General features: G+C 32.7%; 2 protein-coding genes across 2 annotated transcripts; one reads left to right on the top strand and one right to left on the bottom strand.

Moving 5' to 3' along the window:
- Positions 1–1,001: 1,001 nt before the first annotated feature.
- LOC11439781 (uncharacterized) lies at positions 1,002–6,977 on the top strand. The gene is made up of 9 exons (XM_003621836.4): positions 1,002–1,231; positions 1,339–1,400; positions 2,498–2,588; positions 3,366–3,452; positions 3,757–3,810; positions 4,613–4,794; positions 5,598–5,680; positions 5,765–5,865; positions 6,521–6,977. The coding sequence occupies exons 1-9, from the start codon at positions 1,184–1,186 to the stop codon at positions 6,734–6,736; spliced, it is 924 nt and encodes a 307-aa protein (XP_003621884.1). The 5' UTR covers positions 1,002–1,183; the 3' UTR covers positions 6,737–6,977.
- Positions 6,978–8,988: 2,011 nt separating this feature from the next.
- LOC11443341 (heat shock cognate 70 kDa protein 2) lies at positions 8,989–12,038 on the bottom strand. Its single transcript, XM_003621838.4, has 2 exons — positions 11,702–12,038; positions 8,989–10,923 (listed from the first exon to the last, which is right to left on the bottom strand). Exons 1-2 carry the CDS (start codon positions 11,913–11,915, stop codon positions 9,188–9,190), a joined length of 1,950 nt encoding a protein of 649 aa, XP_003621886.1. The 5' UTR covers positions 11,916–12,038; the 3' UTR covers positions 8,989–9,187.
- Between the last annotated feature and the right edge of the window lie 12,385 nt (positions 12,039–24,423).

Consider the following 24,423-nt stretch of genomic DNA (forward strand, 5'->3'; position numbering starts at 1 on the left):
TACCCTCAAAATATAATGTTGTCCAAACATTAGTTTATTTAGCTATGTGTGATACCTTTAATGTGTTGATGAGGAATGTCTCCACACATTGTGTTCTAATCATTTGTAATGCTCTTTGTTTCAATCAATGAAATTACGTGCTTACCGTAAATATATTTTTTTTGCAATGTTGCACATGTTAAACAAACCCTAAAAACAAAGACCAGAAGTCACGACATAAAACATTTGGAGGACAAAACTTGCTAAAAAAATTAGAAGGATTAAAAACGAAAATTGAGATATTCATAAAGACTAAAAACTTATTTAATCCTATTTTTTAAATGTCAAATTACTAGTATGCCACATATTAATTTTTTATCAAGTCAACACAAAATCGAGGGATATGGATGAGAGATAAAGTGGGAATAACCTGGACCCAATTAGACTTTGCAAGATAAGAGTTTACCATGTCAAAAATTTTAAGGTCTTAGTCTGACAATTTGTCGTAAGTTTATTTTTTTAGACTTTAGTATGGAACCTTTCAAAAGTCTAATATGAATTATTAATATATTTAAAAGTTTATTTCATACAAACATATCTAAATAAGTAATTTGATGTTTAAATATACGGACAACCTACTAGATCAATGAAATTAATCTTCGTTTCAATATTTAACAATATATTTTAAAGAATTCGACTAAATACGATATATATTTTAAGTGTAGTTTATAATAATTTAATCTAATGTACTAAATTTATTATTATCTATACTATTTTATACGATGCATGAAGAAAGTACATGCATTTAGATAACATTTTTCCCCTTTCAATTTTACCTTTATTTAAAGTCATTTATTTACTATTTATTTTCTAATATTACCTAAACTTTTAATTAAAAAGTAGTTAAATCTCATTAAAATAAGAACAACCTCCCTACAATAAAAACAATATTATCTATGACAATGTATAAAAAAAACCCTAATATCAACAAAAACCATGAGAAAAAATATTACACCTAGATAAAAAAAATATTAAACCTAAATCAAAATAAAAATCCTACGTAAGTGATTGCTGCGCCTTCTAAACACAAAAGAGGAGCAACATCGAATAGATTTTTCGTTAGTAAAGCCAAAGTCGCCATAACATTTGCTTCCAGACACAAACGGTACTTTTCTCGAACAGGTGGTGTGCACAGTTCAAAACCATGAAACGCAGCAAAACAACGGTCTTAACATTCGCCGAGAAATGCAAGGTTCTTCCCTTCTCTTCTCTTCCATTCTTTTTCAATGAGATTATTCATTTTCTTCAATGTTTCATTCATTTCATTCATGGTTTTTCTTCACTGTTATATATATGCAGAATATATTAACATCAAACTGGCAAGGTTCTCTTAATACTATCAAAGCAGATGCTAAAGGAAGGTACCCCTTGCACCCTTTATTTCTTTTTTATTCACATGTCACAAACCTTAGACTCACTTATTAAGCACCGATACAGACACCGACACGTCTACACTGTACTTATTTAAGAAAATGAATGATTTGAATATAATCACATGTGTCAGTGTCAAGTCGGTGTCTGACATTAGACACACCAGATACTCATTTGATCAGAGGTGCCGGTAACATAGATACACTGACATCCTTACTCCCTTTCACAACTTGAAGTTTGCATTAAGTTTTTTTTTTCTTTCTTTCTTTTCTTTTTGTTGTTACTTATTGTTGAAGTATTGGTTATATCTTGTTGTTGAATTGCTTATGACAGTTAGTTAAAGTTAACTACACTTGGGCCATGTTTGGATAAACAACTTAAGTTGCGGCTTAAGCATAAGTGCTTGTTAATGTTATGATAAGCGCTTATGTAAGATATTTCAATAATGAAAGTTAAAATAAGTGCTTATGTAAAATATTTCAATAATGAAAGTTAAAATAAAGTTAAATTGGTTTGGTATAAGCTATAAGTTATTTTCTTGAGCTATATTGGAGAGCTTATGGAAGTAAGATAAAAACAGCTAATGAACATGTCATAAGCTGCTTTAGGGTTTAGGCTTATAAACATGTCATAAGCTGTTTTCATAAAATCTCTCAAATAGTCTCACAAGTGCTTATGCTAGTAGATAAGCTCAAATAAGGAAACATGCCCCTAGTTGGTTTTCAGTTAAAATTTGTACCACACTTCAATTTGTTGTTGAGTTGAATACGATCTCCAAACTGTTTCATACACTTTCTATAATTCCTTTTTCCTCTCATTTTCTAAGATAGTTCAATTCCTTGATACTTATAATAATTTAGTACACAAAGTGTGATGATTCTGTTACTCCTTACAACATGTTTGTATTGGGAGTGAGTTTGAAGAAATCACGATGGCAACTGGCAATATGATTTTGTTGAAGTTCTAAAATGTTGCTTTTGCTAAAATCGTGGTAGCACACTGTTATTTCACCAAACTCACTGTCAACTGACACATGCACAATGTATTTTGCTAATGGGTCTTTGTTACTTTTGTATGATTTCAACAGCAAAGGAGATATTCATACATCTAAGGTTAAATACATACTTAGAAGGGGGCAGCCATATCTTTGGGTGCCAGAAAATGATTTGCATAATATGGTATGTTTGTTGTCCCTCCATTTCCTTTTTTTTTTTTTTACAGTTGCTTCTTTTCCATGTCCAATGTGAAGATTATAAGTCTAAAGATAACTCTTAGACGCTAAGTTCAACATGAATCAATCAGTTAGGGTCTCAAGTCTGCTGTACCACTTTTCTAAGGGATTTGTCCTCAGATAAAAGACGTATAAGTGGGTTGAGGATAAACCAGTGTTTATAAACTACCCTTAACCTCAACTCTCAATCAATGTGAGACTTTTTGGTGTAATGAAACAGCACCTTATATTATATACATGCTCCAAGGGTCAAAAAGTTGTAGTTCATCACTTAAGTATCAGAGAGATAGCTTTTATCTAAGGGTTAGTTTAGAATCTCCTTGAAATTGAGGTTAAAAGTCTAGGAGAAATTTAATAATTTGGTTGACTTTTTTCCTCCTTTTTGTTAATTATTTTTAGTTTTTAGTGATACTAAGTCACTTTGACTGTGATTACTGATTAGTCTGTCTTCCTCTGCTTAATCTTTTTATCACTGATTGTGGTAAAAACTAAAAGTTCATGCAATCAGCTAGACCTATCAAGTTCGTCACATTGTATAACTTATTCACAGAAGCCAGAAGAAAGAACACTACCTTATTGAAGATAATACTTTTTTTGGAGGGTTTTGCCTATGCTAATTTTTATTTTCTCTCTTAACCTTAAGAATAAGACTAAATGTGTTGATAAAGCATCTGAATACTTTTTCCAGTTGCAGGATGACTAGTTTGATTTGTGTTTTATGCAGAACACAATCATTGATGAGCGTGGTTCATTTGCTGTGACCTGTCCATTTCCAGGCCGACTAGGAGCCATATTAAAATCATTGGAAAAGGTTGTGTGTGCCTGTAGGATATAAATGTTTTCTTTTCGAAACTAAAATAAAATCATGCAATTTATAATACCTTTGCTCGGTTCTGCACGAAATCACTAGCAACATCGTTCCTGCGTTCACTATTGTGTTGCGATACACTATTTAGTACAAAATGTTGTCGAATAGCAGTACTTTAGCACTGTTGTGCTTCCTAATATGAACAAACACTATTTTTTGTGATCAGCGATTGGCGATGCTGTATCAGATTTTCTTATAATTAGAAGAAATTAAGGTATAAGCTAATTGGTTTATTCACATGCTGCAGTTACCAGCTCGGGTTGCTTTATCTGGGGATGTTCTTCCTCTCAATGAAGATAAGGTATTGCTACAACATCTTTTCATATGCTTGCTTTTTAACATTTTGCTTTCACTAACACTACTTAGATAATGTGTTTAGACTCTCCATTGCAAAAGAATATGCAAAAAAAGTATGTAAATTTCCTGGATATTCTGGAGATCTCAGACTCTTCGTAGTCTTGATTCTAATCCTCACCAAAAAGATTAACTCCCATCAAACCCTATACTTATTTATATAGCTTGTTTGTTTCTTCTAACTTTCTCAGCCTAACTAACAAAATCTACTAACCATCAGATCTATCACATTCCAATTTCACTAGGGTCAATTACTCCCTCTGTCTCACAATGTAAGTCATTGTAGCAAAAAGAAAAGTTCCATTTTATGTCGCTTGACAATATCAATGAAGTATTAGTTTTGTTTTTCTTATTATAGCCCTAACTATTAATTACTCTTTTTCCAACTGTATTTCGATATTTGAACTTTTATTTTCTGAAAGTTTCGCTGTAGATTTGAAAACTATCGACATAAATTAAATATCTTTATGTGTATGGAGGATACCGGAAAATAGTGTATATTATTTTGCATATTTTATTTTGTTTCTTAAAACATAAATTAATAGATCTTATACTAAAATGCATAGTATTACTTTCACTTTTATGCTCCATCTTCTTTTTCTAATGTGAGCATTACTTTCACTTATACTCCAGCTATGTTTGATATAATATTAAGAAGGGTTGTTCGTCATAATAATTGCAAGTGACAAATGGAATGTAGTATATATAGACTTGTTTTCGAAATTGATTATTTGTTTATCTTGGTGTAGGCCAAGGCGCTCACGGAGAAAGTTCATGAAGTCATACGATCTGAGGAAAAAGCAACCAGAAAGTTTAGTTACACTGTGTCTGGAGTACTAAGTTCTGGTGGGAGCAGTACATCGCGAAGTGATAATCTTCAGAAACTACTGGAAGTCACTGAAAAATATTCAGTATATAGATTTAAAACGAGGTAGGAACTTGTAGGTTTAAATCTTTGTTTTGAATTGTTCTGTTTCATAGATGAATGCAAAGATCATATCTGGTTCTAGTATCTATGTTGGCTCTTCCCCGTATCCCGAACACTTGATTACAGTCCTGGCACATGTTTAACATGCAAAGTTTCATATTGTTATAGAAACGCTTTCTCTCTTTTACTCGCTGTTTTGTTTCCTTCATGTGGTTTAGGTCTGTATACTTCCATACTTCCTATGTTTCTGGTTCTCATTTTCACTTCAACTAATAAACATAAGGCAACATTGATCAATATTTTCCTCACCATTTCTTCTACAATTTTTAAAAACAGATGCACATTTTTCAGAAATACTGGTAATGTCAAAATATTGTTTTCATTGTTTTTGAAAATGCATTCTTTTTTCCTAGCTTGACTTTCATCTTCTCTAAATAACAAGTGTTCCCTGCACGAATTTTCCATCTCATTGTTAGCAATTTCAAATAAACACAAATTTTATTAAATGGAAACGGAAAATGTTTTTAGAAAGTAAATACGTCCTTGTGGTTTTATATATTTGTTAAGTCTGTGTGCCAATACTTAATTATGATACTCAAGTAATGGTAACCCAGGACCGTGTTCTGTATCCATCTGCTAGTTTGTTTTTTACTGTAGTTTTTTGGAAGTTCTTTGTGAAATAATGAACTCGTAATTTTCTTTTTGTCCTGCATCCAATGAAGTATGATTGGGATAACCACCGATTATTAGTAAAATTAGAAAATCTGAAGTGTTGGTTCCATCTAATGTATGAGTTTAATGCTCAGATCTTGCACATTTATTGATGGCCACGGAGGTACTTTTGATGTGAATATTGAAGATTTAGGAACATCCAAAGCTGATCTATTAGGTGAAGACCTGGTTTGAAATGCATTAGTCCAGTATCTTTTATTTATGTAACAAAATATTGATTTCTCGTATTTTTCTTGTTTAGCTCCATTTTCAGCAAAGTTGATTGATGGGATTAACCAAAGCGAAGCTAGACGTAGAGCTCTTGTGCTTTTATGTTTTGTTTACATGAACACCAATGCAAAGGTAACCTAATGATCTTGATTATTCTTTACACCCTGATCCTGCAATTGGTTACTTGATGTCTTCTTGATTACTGGTGTGGTTGCAAGATACACTGATCATTCTTAGATAATGGAAATTTGTATAGCATTTTAGATGCGGAAATATGTGTTACGGATTATATCAACTGTAGAAGGAAAAAAAAGCATAGATTGTTTATCTTCGTATGGCAGGGTCAAGAGATTGTGATGAGTTGAATATATTATTAGAATCTCTGTATTTATCGTATAGGATTTGTATTTATTGTCTTTGAGCCTATATAAAATCGACTCCGCTTCGATTTTTCTCTTTCAACATGATGTATGTTCATCCTTCTATAGATTATGCTAATTTCTATAGTATTGCTAGTTTTTACCATGTTTCTTATAGATGATACTGATATATGGCAGGGTCAAGATTTGTGTCTCCGCAGTGGCATGCTGATACCTTGTTTATACAGATAAAATAAAAACAAAAATATGTTCTATGTGAATCAAACATATGTCAACATGATTAAATTGAAACCAAGAAATAGTATCCTCTTGTCTTATGACTAACCATATATCAGTTCATTTATTGTTTTTCTCTCTCATAATATATAATCTTAATAACTAACGAAGCCTTTGGTGTTTGTATTAAGGATGCTTATGTAACATCCGTTGATCGCAAGGGATTTGATGTGCTAGCAAAAGTTACCGGTCCTGTTTCAAAGGACGGCGTTGGTCAATACCAATGGAAAGAGCTTAGGTTCATGTTCGAGCAAGAGGCAAACGATGTTGAAACATTCTGTCAACATCTAGTTCAAATGGAAGAGGAGGTCATCAAAAAGGTTTCAGCCTCTAGTGGACTAAACTGAAACATGCCACCTTGGTTGGATCCTTTTCTTTTGTTATAATAAATTTGTTTTCAGTTAAAAGATATTAGTCATATGACATTGTATTTTTCATGATGTAAAGAGCTGTCACATTTTACTCTTTTTTTGTCAATGAGAATTAAGTGCAAAAGAATCATTGCTAATATTTGGCGTATTTACTACAACTACTACTTGAAAGTTTGATGAATTGTTTGTTAAGATGGAGAAGACAAGATTTTAAAAACTACCAGTATTTAGTTTCTGAATTATAGGTGTGTTGTGAATTATGATCAAATATTTCTTCTTGTTTTGAGTTTTGTTTATCTCAGAATTTTTTAATGACAATTAACTGACAAACACAGTTTGTAGTCGAAGAAAACTAGTTTTAATTTAGAGTTTCTATAAAACTAATTGAAGTGCAACTAAGGGCTGGTTGGATAGACATATATTCAACTTATTTGAGTCTGTTGGTATAAGCATTTGTAACGATGTTTGGATGAATTTATAAGAAGAATTTTTCACCATTTCAAAAGCTACTTAGACCACCCGTATTCGGTTGTTTTATATGGACTCCACTTAATATATTATATTACTTCACACTTTTGAATATTTTAAATAATTCAACTACATTTTTTAAATATTTATACAACTCATCCAAAACTCTACGATTGGTCTAAGTAATCTCACAATATACTCGAGATTTATATCATTTTTATCCTTTTAATTCAAAAGTATTCATAAAGAGAGAAAAAGAGAGAGAAAAAAGAGAGAATGACATCGTTGCTTTTAACGGATCCGTGATCAATTATCACCACCCAAATCAACTCAATTATCAAATGTCCATTACTGACAACCGTTCCCCACATAAGCAAATGCAACACTGATATTTATTTTCTTAAGAGTCTGTTTGGATATATAGTTCAATTATGCATTTATAGGATACATATAGTGTATAAGTTCATGTATAAGCTATTTCTACGGCTAAAGGGAAATATGACGAAATTGTTTAAAGAGTTTTTGCTAACAAATGCCCTCATTGCACATATTAATGAATAAAAATAAAAGGTTGGTGCAATTACCAACAAAAACAAACTTTAAGATGTTTTTATAGTAACATGATAAGATAATTTACCCTATCATACATATCCATTCTGATCACCAAACGAGTTCTTAGAGACTATCATCTCACACAAATTTTAACCAAAAATACTTTTATAAAGAATTATGTAGCACCGACACTTCTGATCGAAGACGTGTCGGTTCAACACATATCAGCGTCTGACACAAGTAATTACATTTAACTGTCATTTTTTCAAATTATCAGTATCAGTATTCCTGTATCAGTGTCTCATATGTGTCCGTGACCGATATATAGATAGAGTATAACCATGATTGATCATATTAACTGAAATTTGAGTGAGATTTCTCACTGAGTGGCGGAGGATATTCAGATTCAATGTACTAGCAAAATTGAAAGCTGGAGAGAATGGCCAAGAGCCCAGCAACAAGAGCATTAAAGGGTGATATTATCTTCCCTTTAATAAAGAAGCCTTTTCTATCTCTAACAAAACCTCTACAAACTGAACTTCCTCTACTACTAAGGATATAGGAGCCATGAGCCACCCACTTGGGGGTCTCTCCATGAGCCTTACAAGTCAAATTCCAATCAAGCCAAGCATAAAGAACCAAGCCAAATAATTTTACTCCAATGTTCCTTGTTAATGACTTGATTCCGAAGATCTTAAGTCTCATGACAATCCCTATGTTCGTAATACTCCGGAGCTGAATTGCATCTAGAGCAAACATTCTCATTTGTCTTCTTACACGTTTCTCATTAATAAGAAGTTTTCCATGAACAATTAATATTTCTAGAGTTGTTCGGATTCTACCACGTTTCTCATTTTACAACAATTGTTGATTTTACAACTTCGATTGTGGAATATCATGGTCTGGTGGCATTAGCTGACACAATGCATCAGATCCTGAGGTATTCTTTCCCAATTCCAACCAGTACTATTACTATAGTTTAACAAGGCTAATGTGATCTTTCCAATCTACTATGAACTATTTTGCAGTCTAATTAGCATCGATGGAAAAATTCTTGACATCTTTTATTATAAATACTATAATTACCAGATATTTTCTGAGGGCAATTATCGGATTTGTATTCAGAAAAGTAGGAAAAAGCGTGCAGAAAATCACTTGAATCTAGTATATAAACCATCCAGAAACGAAAGCAGCATGAAACCAAAAAATGCAAAAATATGATACTGAATTGTATACATCAGCGAAAAAGAGTAATAATGAGCAAAACACGGTGGTTTTCAATCACCGTTCCAATGACATTAAAATAACAAGACAATGTTGTTCAGTAAGCAAAATACTAAAAAAGACATAACCAAACCAAAAACAGACGCAAGCATAATTGTCTACAAACATGCCTAACTATTACACTTAGTCGACCTCCTCAATCTTGGGACCAGCACCGCCACTGCCACTTGGAGGTGGAGCAGCATCATCATCAACTTCTGGACCTTCACCAGCTCCACCTTGGTACATCTTTGCAATGATTGGGTTACAGATTGTCTCAAGCTCCTTCATCTTGTCTTCAAACTCATCGGCTTCAGCAAGCTGGTTTGCATCAAGCCATTGAATGGCTCCCTCAATTGCATCCTCAATCTGCTTCTTGTCTCCTCCTGAAAGCTTTGAACTGATCTTCTCGTCTTTAATGGTGTTTCTCATGTTGTATGCATAGTTCTCCAAGGAGTTCTTTGCCTCAACCTTCTTCTTGTGCTCCTCATCTTCACTCTTGTATTTCTCTGCTTCTTGGACCATCTTCTCGATTTCTTCCTTTGACAACCTTCCCTTATCGTTGGTGATGGTAATCTTGTTCTTCTGCCCGGTTGTTTTGTCCTCAGCAGAGACATTCAAGATACCATTGGCATCAATATCAAAACAAACAGTGATCTGAGGAACACCGCGGGGTGCTGGAGGAATTCCGGAAAGCTCAAACTTACCCAACAAGTTGTTATCCTTGGTTCTGGTTCTCTCACCTTCATAAACTTGGATCAAAACACCAGGTTGGTTGTCTGAATACGTAGAGAAAACTTGCTCCTTCTTGGTTGGAATGGTAGTGTTCCTTGGAATCAATACAGTCATGACACCTCCTGCAGTCTCCAAACCTTGAGACAATGGGGTGACATCCAAAAGCAACAAATCTTGAACCTTCTCATTTCCTTCACCACTCAAGATAGCAGCTTGAACAGCGGCACCATAAGCAACAGCCTCGTCGGGGTTGATGCTTTTGCATAGCTCCTTACCATTGAAGAAGTCTTGCAACAGTTGCTGAACTTTGGGAATCCTAGTTGAACCACCAACAAGAACAACATCATGAACTGTGCTCTTGTCCATCTTAGCATCTCTCAAACACTTCTCAACAGGCTCCATACACTTCCTGAACAGATCCATGTTAAGTTCCTCAAATCTGGCACGGGTGATTGTGGTGTAAAAATCAACACCCTCAAACAAAGAATCAATCTCAATGGTAGTTTGTGCGGTTGATGAGAGAGTTCTCTTCGCTCTCTCACATGCGGTTCTCAATCTCCTAAGTGCCCTAGGGTTTCCGCTAATATCCTTCTTGTTCTTCCTCTTAAACTCTTGAACAAAATGGGTAACCATTCTGTTATCAAAATCTTCACCACCAAGATGGGTATCACCTGCAGTAGCCTTAACTTCAAATATACCCTCTTCAATAGTAAGAAGTGACACATCAAAAGTACCACCACCCAAATCAAAGATCAACACGTTCTTCTCACCAACACTTGTCGCCTTTTTGTCAAGACCGTAGGCAATAGCAGCAGCAGTTGGCTCATTAATAATTCTCAAAACATTTAAACCAGCGATAACACCAGCATCTTTAGTTGCTTGACGCTGAGAATCATTGAAGTAAGCAGGGACAGTGACGACGGCATTCTTAATGGTGACACCAAGATAAGCTTCGGCAATCTCACGCATCTTAATCAAAACCATGGATGAGATTTCCTCAGACGCAAACAGTTTTTCCTCACCCTTGTAGTTAACACCAATCATTGGCTTTTCACCAGGACCCGCAATAACCTTAAAAGGCCACAACTTCATGTCACTCTGAACAGAAGCATCAGAAATTCTCCTACCAATCAACCTCTTGGCATCTGCAAAATTTCAAACCCCAGTTAACAACAATTGCAACAATAATTTTATTAAAACAATTCAGACAAACAACAATTAACATACATAAAAAATAAGATAAACCCTTCTAAACATGACAAACAAAAATCATCCCACATCACTACAACATCAAACCTATGATTTTTTTTTATGTCTTTCATCTAAAGATTATTAACAGGGTATTTGTTCTTTTCTCAAATCAAACAATAAACAATAACTAACCAATTTGAATATTAAATTATAAATGTATAAAATAATATAACAAAGAATTCAAAAGTATAGATTTAGTTTTCATAAACTAGTTTAAACAGAATTCTCACATGCTATAATCATATTAAAATTAGGTTAACTTACACATACATACAATTATGTTCAACATAGGTTAACTATTACTAATTAACATAAGATTAAAATAGATCTTAGCCAAGATAAACTATAAAAATTACCAACAAAAAAATCACCTTTAAATCTACAAAATTCATAATCAAGGGTTTACATCAAACTACAACCTTAATAACAAAAACGAACGAAATCAATTATATTTCAACAAAAATTGATTACAAAATTAAAAGTACTGGACACTCATACACACAGTAATTATATAAAACGCATATTCAAAATTATAGTCACAGTAACAATATAAAACGGATAATCATGATTTAACAAAAAAAAAAAATAACAACAGTAATAACAAAAACCAGATCTATAATCACAAAGAACAAAAATTAATCAATGAAAAGAATTAGTGTTTGTAAAAATTACCAAAAACGGTGTTGGTTGGATTCATCGCAACCTGATTCTTAGCAGCATCACCGATCAACCTTTCACTATCAGTGAAAGCAACATAAGACGGTGTCGTTCTGTTCCCTTGATCATTAGCAATGATCTCAACACGATCGTGTTGCCATACTCCAACACACGAGTACGTTGTTCCCAGATCTATTCCGATTGCAGGACCCTCACCCTTGCCAGCCATAGCTACGAAGATTAGAGTTTCAGAAATTAGGGTTTCTGAAAGGGTTTCAGAGAGAGAAAGAAAATTAGGTTTGAGAAAAGAGAGGAACGAAAACTAGGGTTTCGTTTTTGTGATGAGTGATGGTGGTAAAGAGATGGTTATATAGGTTAATGAGAAGAGTGTCTAGAATGTTCTATGAGAGAGTGGGGTCCAGTTTTAACATAACGGTACTATAATCGTGTCTTTGTGTTGTTGGTTCCGCGTAATTGTTGGATGACTAGTTGCAAGGAAAAGTATCAGATTCAGATTCACACTTTGTTTTCAAACAAGTGGGGACAACAATTTGGGTTACTTAAGGCCCAATTTCGCTCCAATTGAATATATTAATTAAGAATTGTTTTACACACCCTTTGATTACTATAGTTCCTCTAAATATATCAACATTTGATTTCAGTCCCTTTACAATATTTTTTAGGCTTTTAGTATCTCTAAAATTTTACATTTATAAAATTAGTCCCTACTCTAGTATATTACTCCCACTATCTTATGAAAGACCTATTTATGATTAAAAGACGAGAGATTTTGAACCTGAAGCTTGAAATAGCCCAACAATCAAGCCAAGCGTAACGACCGCAGAAGGTACGGCCGAAGAATTCATCTCCAAGTCAACAGCATGTCGGGTGAAAACTCCTTCTTCCAATCCCCTAGAGAGGCCCGGAAGAATAACAAGACGATTGACCAATTGAATCCCAGATAAACGAGTGGATTCTCTTTGGCGCGGTACCTACGTAGTGTAGTGTTGGTTGCACATTCAACATAGCGTTCGGACTCATGTGCCTTCCAGAGCTAGGGGTATTCGAGCCAGCTGCGTACGATTAGCCAGCCTTGCGTGTAAAGGCTCTAAGCTCCTTCGACTGATTGTTCGCATCGGATTGAAGAGCAAAGACTAATTTCATAGATGAAAATTTTTAGAGGTAATAAAATAAAATGTTGGTATATTTTGGGAACTATTACTTATTTATTCCGAGAAAAAAAAAAAAGAGTCGTAATAATCTTCGATCGGATAAAAAATTGTTCACCTCAATAATCAAACTTTTCAAACAATTTGTCATTTGGTATAACTCATTAACCATTTGAGTCAAATCATTTGTTGTTTAGAAAATATTTTTGACAAGCTCACCAAATTTTTCCTACATTTGCGATATATAATTTTTTTTTAGTAATTGTGATATATAATTAATAATTAATAACATCATCTCCATAACCGTGAATTGCATCCATGCCCAATAACTTCAACACATGTATACTCCATCCACTGAAGATGTTGTGATTTAATTGAGTACAATGTAATTGACACCAAATGCTGCCCAAAAAGTTAAAATCATGAAATAAAATATCGGGACAAATTTATTGTAATGTATTTTTTTTTATATGTTTCCTTCCACATGCTTAATGAACTTATGATCACATCATTTTTCTTTAAGTTCTTTGTTTGTTTCTACACGTGGTTAAAAAAGGACAAACTGTACTATCAGACTTTGATAGAGACAACTACAAAAGAAGACTAATCTGATGTGGTGTCTGGGTCCCTCAAGATCTTCTGTACTTCAGAGTCTGGAGGTCTTATGAGTCTGATAGTCTTAAGAGTTTAATGTAGATCTTCAACTTCTGAGTAGCATGATCCAAGACGTTGACTTCTGGTTGACCTTTCTTCAGATATTCTACCATAGTTTTTGAGCTTTTCTTGTTCTTCTAATTCTCTTATACATGTTCATACCTTGTTAAATATTAATATATGGTCCTGCACACTATAAGATATATTAGCATATCTAATTATTCTTTAATACTTTGTTATCATCAAAACCCTAGAGGAATTGTACAAACCAATTTTGTTCCAACAAATCCTTCCGACAATTTTAAATTTGAGGTTCCTCCACCTTAAGTTGATATTCATTCTTGTGATGTTAAAATGGAGTTTGTACATGAAGTTGAGATTCTTTATGTCAATACCAAAGCCAAGGTGTCATTACCACTTATTAACCTTTCTATTTATCATCATGAACAATTTACTACTAAAAGAAAGTCTCAATCACGAGATGAGTTGTTAGTGTGGGTTCGAGAAGAAGAATGGAAGTTATGATTAACCGTTGTTTTTGGAAAATCAACTAATGATGGAAATGATATAAATGTATGTTACAATGATATAAGAATATATGAGGTTCCAATAACGAGTACTAAAAGTTGTCCAAGCGTGAGATATTTGCTTCAGTGAAATGTGAATGTTTGTTTCGTGTGAGAGGTTATTTGTTGATTGTCGAGGATTGGAGCCTTAGAGTTGGTAGAGGAACACAAATATGAGATGACCAAAGTGATTAAAGGTCATAAAATTGTTAGACGTCTAAACCCAAATGACAATAAACTCCTTTGTGAGGTGACAAACTCAATGGTTCCTCCAAGACATATTTTGACCACTTTAAGGAATAAGAATGATCGAAATTCAACTACCAAGCATATTTATAATGTACATCACAAGTATAGATAGTCTATTTGGGGTCCTAGATCATAAATTCAGCATATCATGAAATCCTTGGTTAACAATAAGTATGTGTATCACAATAGGATGTATGATGATTCCGATGATGTCAGAGATATTTCTAGGTGCATGTGAAATCTATCAAGTTGTTTAACATGTTTCGTAATGTGTTTGTGTTGGATTCCACTTATAAGATCAACAAGTACCATCTTTTGTTGCTTGAGTTTGTTGGTGCCACTTCTATCGGGTTGAGGTTTTCTATTGTATTTGCTTATATGATGTTTAAGAAAGAAGATAACATCACTTAACCTCTAGAGAGGTGTCGTGGTATGTTAAAATCTATAGATATTTCACCCAAAGTCGTTATCATTGGCCTCAACAATGTTACGATGAATGTTGATATTGTTTTCCCGAACGCTACTACTTCGTTGTGTGTATGGATGACAAAAATAATCTGCATCCGTGGATAAAATCCTTCACAGACAACTGATGAAGGATTTTTACCTCTCATAAAACTATTTACACGTAAGTATAATAGGATCGTGTCCACAGGGAGTTGCGTATTTCATAAGCATTTTCACAATATTTGTCACATTAAGTGTTTGGGTATAAATTGTTTGTTTGTGTAAAACTAATTTCCTAATCGACATAAAAGTAAAACGAGAAGAGATAGGGCTATTCCGCTTGCGGTCAGAGACATCAACCAAGCGTAACAGCTGCAATCTCTCGATCGATTAACGGATTCTAGCTTTTTAAACTATATTATCACAATCACTCGACAATATCATTCGTGTCCAAATGATATCGTTATTTCTAAGGGATCGTTTAAACATCGATTTCCCAAACATTTAAACGATCACAAAGTCGTTTGGGTAGTTTAATCGACGATTTCCCAACCGATTAAATTACCCAAAAGCATTAAGTTCTAGATTAAAAGTGATTATCAAATATTAACATTCATGTCTAGAGTGATAACTTAAGATAGATTGTTATTCTATTTCTAGATTCAAAAGTATGTGTCCATATCATTTTGAATCTCAATAAAACAATGAAAACAAGAATAACAACAATATTGAATAAATAAGCTAGAACCATATATTAAAAGATCAAAAGATTACATAATAGCTTGTTTGAATACCTCAAAATTACAAGAGTAGATGTAGCTACATATGTCTATGATAGCTTTGCAAAGGATGAAGAAAGGGTGAAGATTCCATGACAAGATCCATGATGTCTCAACAAATCTTGGCTTGAATCTACTCCTAACTACCTTGCTTTGTGTTTCTCTCTCTAGAAAAGCCCTAGTCTCTCTCTAAAACCAGAAAAATATGAATAAAAATGTAATAGAATCTTAAGAGAAAGAAGGAAAAACTATTTATATGGGCTGTGTTTTGACAACTCGCTTATGGCCAAAATAACTCGCCATAAGCGAGATGCACGAAATCAGCTTCTGCCCCAATGGTTATGCTCCACGTGCCCCTTATCCTGTTGAATCTCTTGAACTCGCCATGAACACGCTTATGGCGTGAAGCCTCTGGAGAAAACTCGCCAATGGCCAAATACTCGCTTATGGCGAGTTTCTTGAATTCTGGCTTCTAGACTTATGGCTTGGTACATGCTTATGGCGTGTTGTCTCTGGTCAACTAATATTTTTGGTCCTTGCTTGTATTTTCCTGCACAAAAAGGGTAAAGTAAGGCATGCAAAGCATAAATGGCATTTAGGCACATAATTGAAGCTTTTCCATCAATAATTTGTAAAACAACTCATCAAATATGCCTAAACTAACACATGAATTAGATCATTTTGAGCACTTATCAACAACCAACTTGAGGGCTTGGTGGTATTGACTTGGGATATGGGAGTGCGCTCCTCCTTGAGGTCTCAGGTTCGATTCTGTCTGGTCAATTTGGATGAGTTAATTTAGCTTTTTAAAAGAATCCTTCACAAACACGGGACATATACCTTAATGGATATCCATGTTTAAAATAAACAGGACAAAAACAACAAAAACAATCCGCATCCATGGATAAAAAAAAAAGTGTTTTTGTTAAATTTTAGGCAATTATATAAAAAATTACAAGAATTATTTTTAAAAAATGTTATCTATGGATATCAGTATATACATGTGGATATTGAAAAATCAATGGATAACCCGCTTAATGGATATCCACGTGGATACGGAAAGGACATGAGTATCATTTTTATATAACGGGGCGGACACAGATATCATACTATTTGTTCCCATGGATATTCATTTACATCCGTAGTTGTGTGAGTATGGAAAATATGTTAGAGCAAAAAATAAAATGAATTACAAAGTTAACGATCTCGAAGGCAAAGATGGGAAAGAGATCAAATCCAAAGATTTGGTGAAGACGTTCAGGGAAGCTTAGGAAGCTATGGCGAATTATGATACAAAGCAAATATACGTTGATAATTACAATTGAAAAAAAAAATTGTATGCGACAAAATCCCTAATCTTTTGGAATATGTTGAAACTATAATTTTGGGACCAATGAAGGCTTTTGGAATATGTTGAAACTATAATTTTGGGACCAATGAAGGAGAAAATTGTGAGGTATTGGACCAATTGAGTCATGCATCATGGAAATACAATGAGAAATAGAGCTGATTGTTCATAATCAGTTGGAAAAAGTATTTGTATAGTAGTATGAGTGATTTATGTACGAACCAGGCATCCGTTCACAACATGTTAGAGTCACTGTCGTTTTAGACGAGCATGATCATGATGGAACATAAGTTTAAAGGAAAGATGGTGTGGTCTAAGTTGGTTAGAAACATATCAAGGAACTCTTTGGATTATGTCGCAGACGTGGCTGATCGAGCAATTGGGTGTGATACAAATAAATCTAAATGTGGTTATTTAATTTTCATCATATACGGGTTGGTGTATTCATGTATAATTGCCAAGAAGATCAAGTCAACACCCCCTTCATTTGGATGAAATTCAAACTCATTAAAAGATGTTGTGTTTGAAGGCTGATATTGTGCCTAAGGAATTCCAGGCAAACATATCTCTTCCACCATAATGAGATTTGCTTCTGGTTTGATATTTTGAACTTTGCTTTGTTTAATCCCTATAATGCATTATGTTCTAGTATTGTGACACTTTGGATTATATAATTAAAATGTATATAAGCATTTTAGATTATATATTCGAAATTGGAGTTTTCCTTCCCCATGTCGAAGTACTTGTTCTGAATGGATATAAGGTGCATGGGTGCTTTCGGATTTTATTTTCTGAACAAGGTCATATTACTTTAGATTATATAACATGAAATGTTCCGGTACTAGAATAGAATGCATTAAGTTATGATGTGGCACATGTTTTACAATGACATGACATATGATGTGTTATGGACTTAAGTGAAAGAAACCCAATAGTCATCTTATTAGTAACCATTAGGTATTTCTTTTCTCCCTCCAAACACAAAAACACCATTGAACTCATCCACCACCGTCAGACCTCCGCCTCCAACATCATCGTTGTGGCTTATCTTTGTCGCGTCGCCGTACCCTTCTGTTGTTGCTAAAGTCGCGTGTGAACATCATAAGCTTAGTGAACAACAAATTCTATGATTTACTTGGTTTGATCATGCAAAATCATAACTTTTCATGTTTCTTATGCTTAATGTTTGATATTTTTGGTCTATTTGCTGTTATTATGTTTATTTTAGGTTTTAGGGTTAATCATTTTTAAGAATATAAGGGTTATAAGGGTTTTTTCTTTTTGGTTAACATATGTATTTGTTATTTTGTGTTTAGAATGGAATCAAATCTGATTTTGCATCATGGTGTTTCAAAGATATGGTAATGGTAACATGGAATATATAAATGGTCAATTCTATGTTTGGGAGGAGTATGACACTGACTACCTTAGCAAGCATCAACTGGAAGAGATGGCAAAACTATGTGGAAACAACGCGGGTATTGAAAAAATATGGTGGTTGGTTCCTGATTGTGGAGGCTACCTTCATGTAGGGCTGGAAATGAGTTGAGTCGAACTCGTCTGAGCTTGGCTCGACTTGATAAGAATTGTTCCAGCTTGAAACTCGGCTCGAGTTCGACACGAACTCTTTTTTCAGCTCGAGTTCAGCTCGTTTAAAGTTCACAAACAGTTCGATTCGACTCATTAGGTTTAGTTCGTTTTCTAAACTCACATAAAGTCCAATTGTTTTGTAAAAAATTCAAAATTTATCGATCTTTGACTTTTTATATTATTATTTAAAAAATAAATAGTAATTGCAAATTAAAATAAAATTTACCGCAGACGTTCAAAGGATAAACACAAATTATACAAAGTTCAAAGGAAATTAAAAATTAAAAATTGCGAATTAAAAATATCTGATACACATAATAAGGGCAAAAAGAAACCCGACAAAAAAATCAATAATTAGAATTGAGATCATTCTCAACATATTCCTCTAATTCCATACTCTAATAGAACGCCCCTTCAAGATAAAATTTTATCAGTTATGATAGCCACTGTTGTAACAACCTTAAACTTAATCTTTTACTCGTATCCACAGCAACAAACTTCATACATGATATGGACTCCAAAACAGCAACAATTCTAAAGAACAAATGAGAAAGAAAGTTGATCAATATCTTAAAAATACCTACATATCAATAAACAACTCAATAGAGAAACACTTATAATATGCTAACACTAGCACAATATTATTCAATCATATTTTTCAATTAGGCAATTGAATCATAGCTACAACAATTGACTTGAACTACCATAAGATTATTTAGATAACTCCAATATTTCCTTAATAACAGATACATCATACACTAATTTTAACCCTGCCACTATTGTCAACAACAATTGATTGAATATCATCACCATTAGCCATCTTTAATAACAAGCACAACACAACATAAACTGAACGAGAAACATTATTCAATGAAATTGATCAAATGATAAAAGGTCCCGAACTTTTGCTAGAAATCATGATACAAGAACCTAAATTTCATATAATGGTTGTGTTAGACATAGAAGTTCATGTTTCATTCAGTATATAAGGAATAAGCCTAATACAAGCTCCTAAATGCCATATAATGGTTGTGTTAGACACAGAAGTTCATGTTTCATTGAGTATATAAGGAACAAACCTATATAGAAAGAGGTAAATTTGAAGGAAAATGCTATATTTTTAAAGAGACTTCATGAATTGCTAAATAGCTCACTTAACATATTATGCCTCTATTTCCAAAACGGCTATAATTTCAAAAATATGTCAGGTACGTTCTATATTTACAAAATGCTTTATTTCCAAACAGCACACTCAACTTAGAGAAGTTTTATATACAAGTCAAGAACAACGAGCATCAAATCAAAAAATCATAGTGATATTCCACAATATTTTCTTGTCAATTTAATAGAAAAATAAAGAACATACTATTTAACATCAAGCGATTAATGTGATTTTTGTTAGAACCTCTTCCACCTGTTAATAAAACATATTAATGAATCAACAACACTATTTTTGAAAAATTAAACTTTATATATATAATGATCAAGAGATGATATATTACTTTTGACTTGTTCCTGTTTCCGTGCAATACCCGAAGCCAATCACCACCACAAATTAAAGTTTCAACCGTAGATGAATATAAAGAAGCTCGGAATGAGTCAATAACTCTCCCCCCGACGCTAAAAGTTGATTCTGATGCCACGACAGATATTGGAATGGCAAGAACATATGTTGCCATATGAGACAATACTCTATATTTTCCGCTATTCAACTTCCGCCATTCCAATGCACAAAAGGACATATGACCATTATCATTAGACTTGTAAGTTGGCTCCTTCAGATACTCTTCAACTTCAGATTTTACAGCATGAATTGCTTGTTGTTCTTTGACATAATTCACTTGTTGTGACCACCCTGAGTCTCTTGTTGGCTTCAATGTCAACCCGTTTTAATCAGCAGTAGTTCTACTAGAGCCTTCTCCATGCTCCTGAAGCATATCATCATACTTTACGTACATATCATTATGAGCCTTATGCACATTTTCTATATTTTTTTTCTAGATTCATCTCCAGGGTAAATTAAAGGAATTCACATGTTTACGCCCATCATTTTGATCCTAGGGTCCAAAAGAGAAGTAAGTGACATAACAAGATTACACTGCCTTTGATATAATAATCTTATTATTTTATGACTTTTTATTCATTAGATGGCTGCCCTCATTGGGATTACATGACTTTGGTGAATTCCACTATCTACAAAGTTTTATAATACCAAAGTGGATAGTATCAAAGAAGTTGCAGCTTGCCCATGTTGATATTTGTGGACCTATCAAGCTAGTCTCAAGCACTAATAAGAGGTATCTCATTAAGTTTATTGATGATATGATTAGGGGTGTTTAAAATCAAACCGATCCAAAATAAGATTGCAAGCCAATCCAAAAAATCGAAAATCTTACAAAACCAAAAAATTATTTCATGTATTTGGATCAGGGCCGTTCCTAGAGTTTTAGGGGTCTTAGACATAATATGAGAAAATGACCCATTACATAATACGTCATAAAATTTGTTAGCTCATTGTTGTGATTTTATTAACTCTTCAATTCATTTTTTTCCGTTTTTCACTACCAAATAAATGTTTTTTTTTTGGCAACATCTGAAAATAAATTAAATACTCTATAGACACCAAAACAAAATAAAATATTGTAGAAGTATAGAACAATAACACATGCGAAGTACACTGAAATTTTAGCACCTAAGAATAATAACACAAAAAAAGTAAAAGTATATCAACATATAATTAACTAAATTTTAAACTTTTGGATGCAAAATTCTCCAATGTTAAACTCATAACAACAATAATACATAACGTATAAAAAAACAATAATACATGATACAAAATTAGTGTTAGACTTTTTTAGAGGAATCATCGATACAAGAGTTCCTTTGTATAGTAGAAGTACATCATTCTTACTTTTATATGTTATAGATATCTCTAACAAGTTCATTATGATGATACATGAATGTGTCTCGCATGATCTTCCATTATCAAATTCAACTATGCAATCCTTTCAATCAATTCGAGAAAATTGACATTACTATATTAATGTAATTTATTTTTTTAGAACCTTTGAAAGAAAATATTAAGATTAATATCTGTAGTAGGTTTATTTTCAACTAAAATATAATTTGTTGTTATGAAAATTACCCCAACTTATTGGATAATAAATATCACCAATATTTTTAATATTAATGAAACACATTGATAAGAATAATGGACCAAAAAAATATCACCAATTTATTCGATAATAATTTTTTTGGCACATTATTAAGAACAACCAATTTTTTTATAGGAAATGTGTATATAGAAATCTTTGTGTTATAGGGGGTACATATAGCAAATTGTGCTAAAAGGGCCAAAAACATTAACAGACTTCAGCCAAGCCCTTCATCATGTCAATGTTTGAGGCCTTTATGTGAACTTTGCTATATATACCCCCATTAACAAAATATTTTTATATACACCCTCCTCCATAATTTTTTTTGGGCCCCTACCAGCAAGGGCCCTAGGCCCCCCTGGCCTATGGCCTAGGGCCGACCCTGATTTCGATGACCTTTGGTGAAAATCACTCGTATCAGATCAAATTTTTTATTGATTTCTCATAACCGAACCGCGTATATATAATCTAATATATTTTTTACATTTTTTTGAAGGAATTTTTTTTTACTTTTTATTACTATGTTATATTGTATTAATATATTATTTGTTAGTTTTTAAAAAATAATCATGCTTATTCTTTTAATTTAATATAATTTTTGGCAAAATTACACAAATTATCCCTTAACTTAATTTTAGGTAACTCTTTCGTTGTTATCTTATTTTTTTTCGTTATGTTATAATTAGGTAACATTTTCGTCCTTTATCATTTTCTTATTTTCATTTAGTCTTTTATGTTATCAAATGTCAACATTGTTGTCCTTTTTTTTCAAAACAAAATCAATAAATTCATAAAATAAATAAAAAATTCATCAAACTCATAAACAAACCCAAATCTTCATCTTACAAAAATAAAAACCCGAATTTCATTGAAAAAATCCAATTAAAAAGGATAACAATGTTGACATTTTATAACATAAATGATTAAATTGGGAAAAGAAAAAGATGTTTTACGTGATTATAATATAAGGAATGAAATCGAGAAAAAAATAAGATAAATGACAAAAATGTTACTTGAAATTAAGTTAAGGGACAAATTGTGTAATTTTGCCTATATTTTTTTTACTACTTCATATGTTTCAAACATAATTGATCACATTTATTTAGTAATATTAATTTTTACTATATAATATGCTATATTTTGCATCAAAGCTATTATTTTATTGTGTTTTTACAATGTTAATATTAATTAAATAAAATTACAAAATGTGGTTTGGATATCCAAATTAAACCGCATTAAATTGAATCAGATTTCTTTTTATTAATCATCCAAAACCGAATTGAACAATGTGTTATTTTATCTTTGGATCAGATGAGTTTTTGCCTAAAAATTATCTAAACCCCACCGCAAATACCACTAAATATAACTAGAAGAACATAGTGTTTTTTTGTCTGAAAAACCTACTGCCTTTGAATTTTTTAAGAAAATTAAGGCTAACGTTGAAAAAGAGTGTGGTGACACCCCTACAAGAATAGAACCATTATGGTAATAGGTTTATGGGTCTCCTCTCTTATAGTAAAGAGTTCGACTCCATACGAAGCATGGAGTGTTAAGAAGCCTTATGTCATGCCTTTTCGTATTTTTGGGTTCATAGCATATGCTCACATTCCATTTAGCCAAAGGAAAAAAACACTTGATGACAATAGCAATAAGTGTGTCCTCCTAGGAGTTAGTGAGAAGTCAAAGGCCTACAGGTTTTTTGATCGTATCATTAAGAAAATTGTAGTAAGTGAGGATGTTGCCTTTGATGAACAAGGTATGTTGAGTCTGATTTTGAAAGAAATACAAATCAGAATCTATAGAGGAATAGGAGGCCACCAAGTTATCTAAATGATTACCACAAAGATCTTCCTGCATAGATGAAAATGACGATGAAGTTCAAAATTTTGTTCGGTTCACAAAAACAGATGATCCTTTTAACATTTGAGGAGGCCACAAAGCATGTCAAGTGGAAGAAAGTTATGGATCTAGAGTTATAAGAAATTTAAAGAAACAAAACTTGTGACTTGGTCACACCCCCTCTTGGTGCAAGAGTAATTGGTGTGAAGTGAATGTTCAAGACAAAATACAATGAGAAATTAAAGATTGATAGAAACATATTTCATCAAGGAAGGATTTGATAAGTGTAATACTGGTAGGAAAATCATATTATGGTACATGTTCAGATTTTTAGGCCTTAGACTTGCAATAACAACCTTCTTCTTGATTCTTAACAACATTCAGCCAATCAACCGTGATGTGCAAAGAAGATAAATGAAAAGAACAATATAATAAGAGCAATAGTTTGTTAAAAAAAACAATTGTAACCCTGAATAAGAACGTTAGCATGAGGACATACAAAGAAAAAACATGCATTTAATAATTAGTGGAAAGTCTCAAGAATTTGATTGAATTGTTGATTTTTTTTTTTGGTTACATGATTGAATTGTTGATTGAGAGTAGTATTCATATTTTCAACTTAAAAGTATTACAAAACACTACTATAAAAAATTAGTTAGGCAGATTTAGAGAGGAAAAATGTGAAATCTCTAATTTTTCCATCACTAAATTTTGTGACGAGAAAGTTTGTGAGGAATTTTATTTTTTTTGTCACTAATTTTCCGCTCTAATTTTTCTTTTCTAGTTGTGAAACTAACTACATAAAAGAATATCCATTAATTCAATAAAATTTCTTAATTGTCTTGATTAATACCACAAGATTTTGTGGGCTAATTTGGTTTCTTAAAAAAAATATTACAAGATTTATTTATATTTAATAAAAGTTTTAATTGAATATCACA

The sequence above is a fragment of the Medicago truncatula genome, chromosome 7 (genome assembly GCF_003473485.1).
Source record: "Medicago truncatula cultivar Jemalong A17 chromosome 7, MtrunA17r5.0-ANR, whole genome shotgun sequence".
Taxonomy (NCBI): Eukaryota; Viridiplantae; Streptophyta; class Magnoliopsida; order Fabales; family Fabaceae; genus Medicago; species Medicago truncatula.

Excerpts from the sequence above, each read along its gene's own strand:
- LOC11439781 (XM_003621836.4), top strand. The coding sequence starts at position 1,184 with ATGAAACGCAGCAAAACAACGGTCTTAACATTCGCCGAGAAATGCAAG. Across the intron at positions 2,589-3,365 it reads AAAATGATTTGCATAATATG|AACACAATCATTGATGAGCG; the intron begins GTATGTTTGTTG and ends TGTTTTATGCAG. Across the intron at positions 3,453-3,756 it reads TATTAAAATCATTGGAAAAG|TTACCAGCTCGGGTTGCTTT; the intron begins GTTGTGTGTGCC and ends CACATGCTGCAG.
- LOC11443341 (XM_003621838.4), bottom strand. The coding sequence starts at position 11,915 with ATGGCTGGCAAGGGTGAGGGTCCTGCAATCGGAATAGATCTGGGAACA. Across the intron at positions 10,924-11,701 it reads TCCAACCAACACCGTTTTTG|ATGCCAAGAGGTTGATTGGT; the intron begins GTAATTTTTACA and ends GAAATTTTGCAG.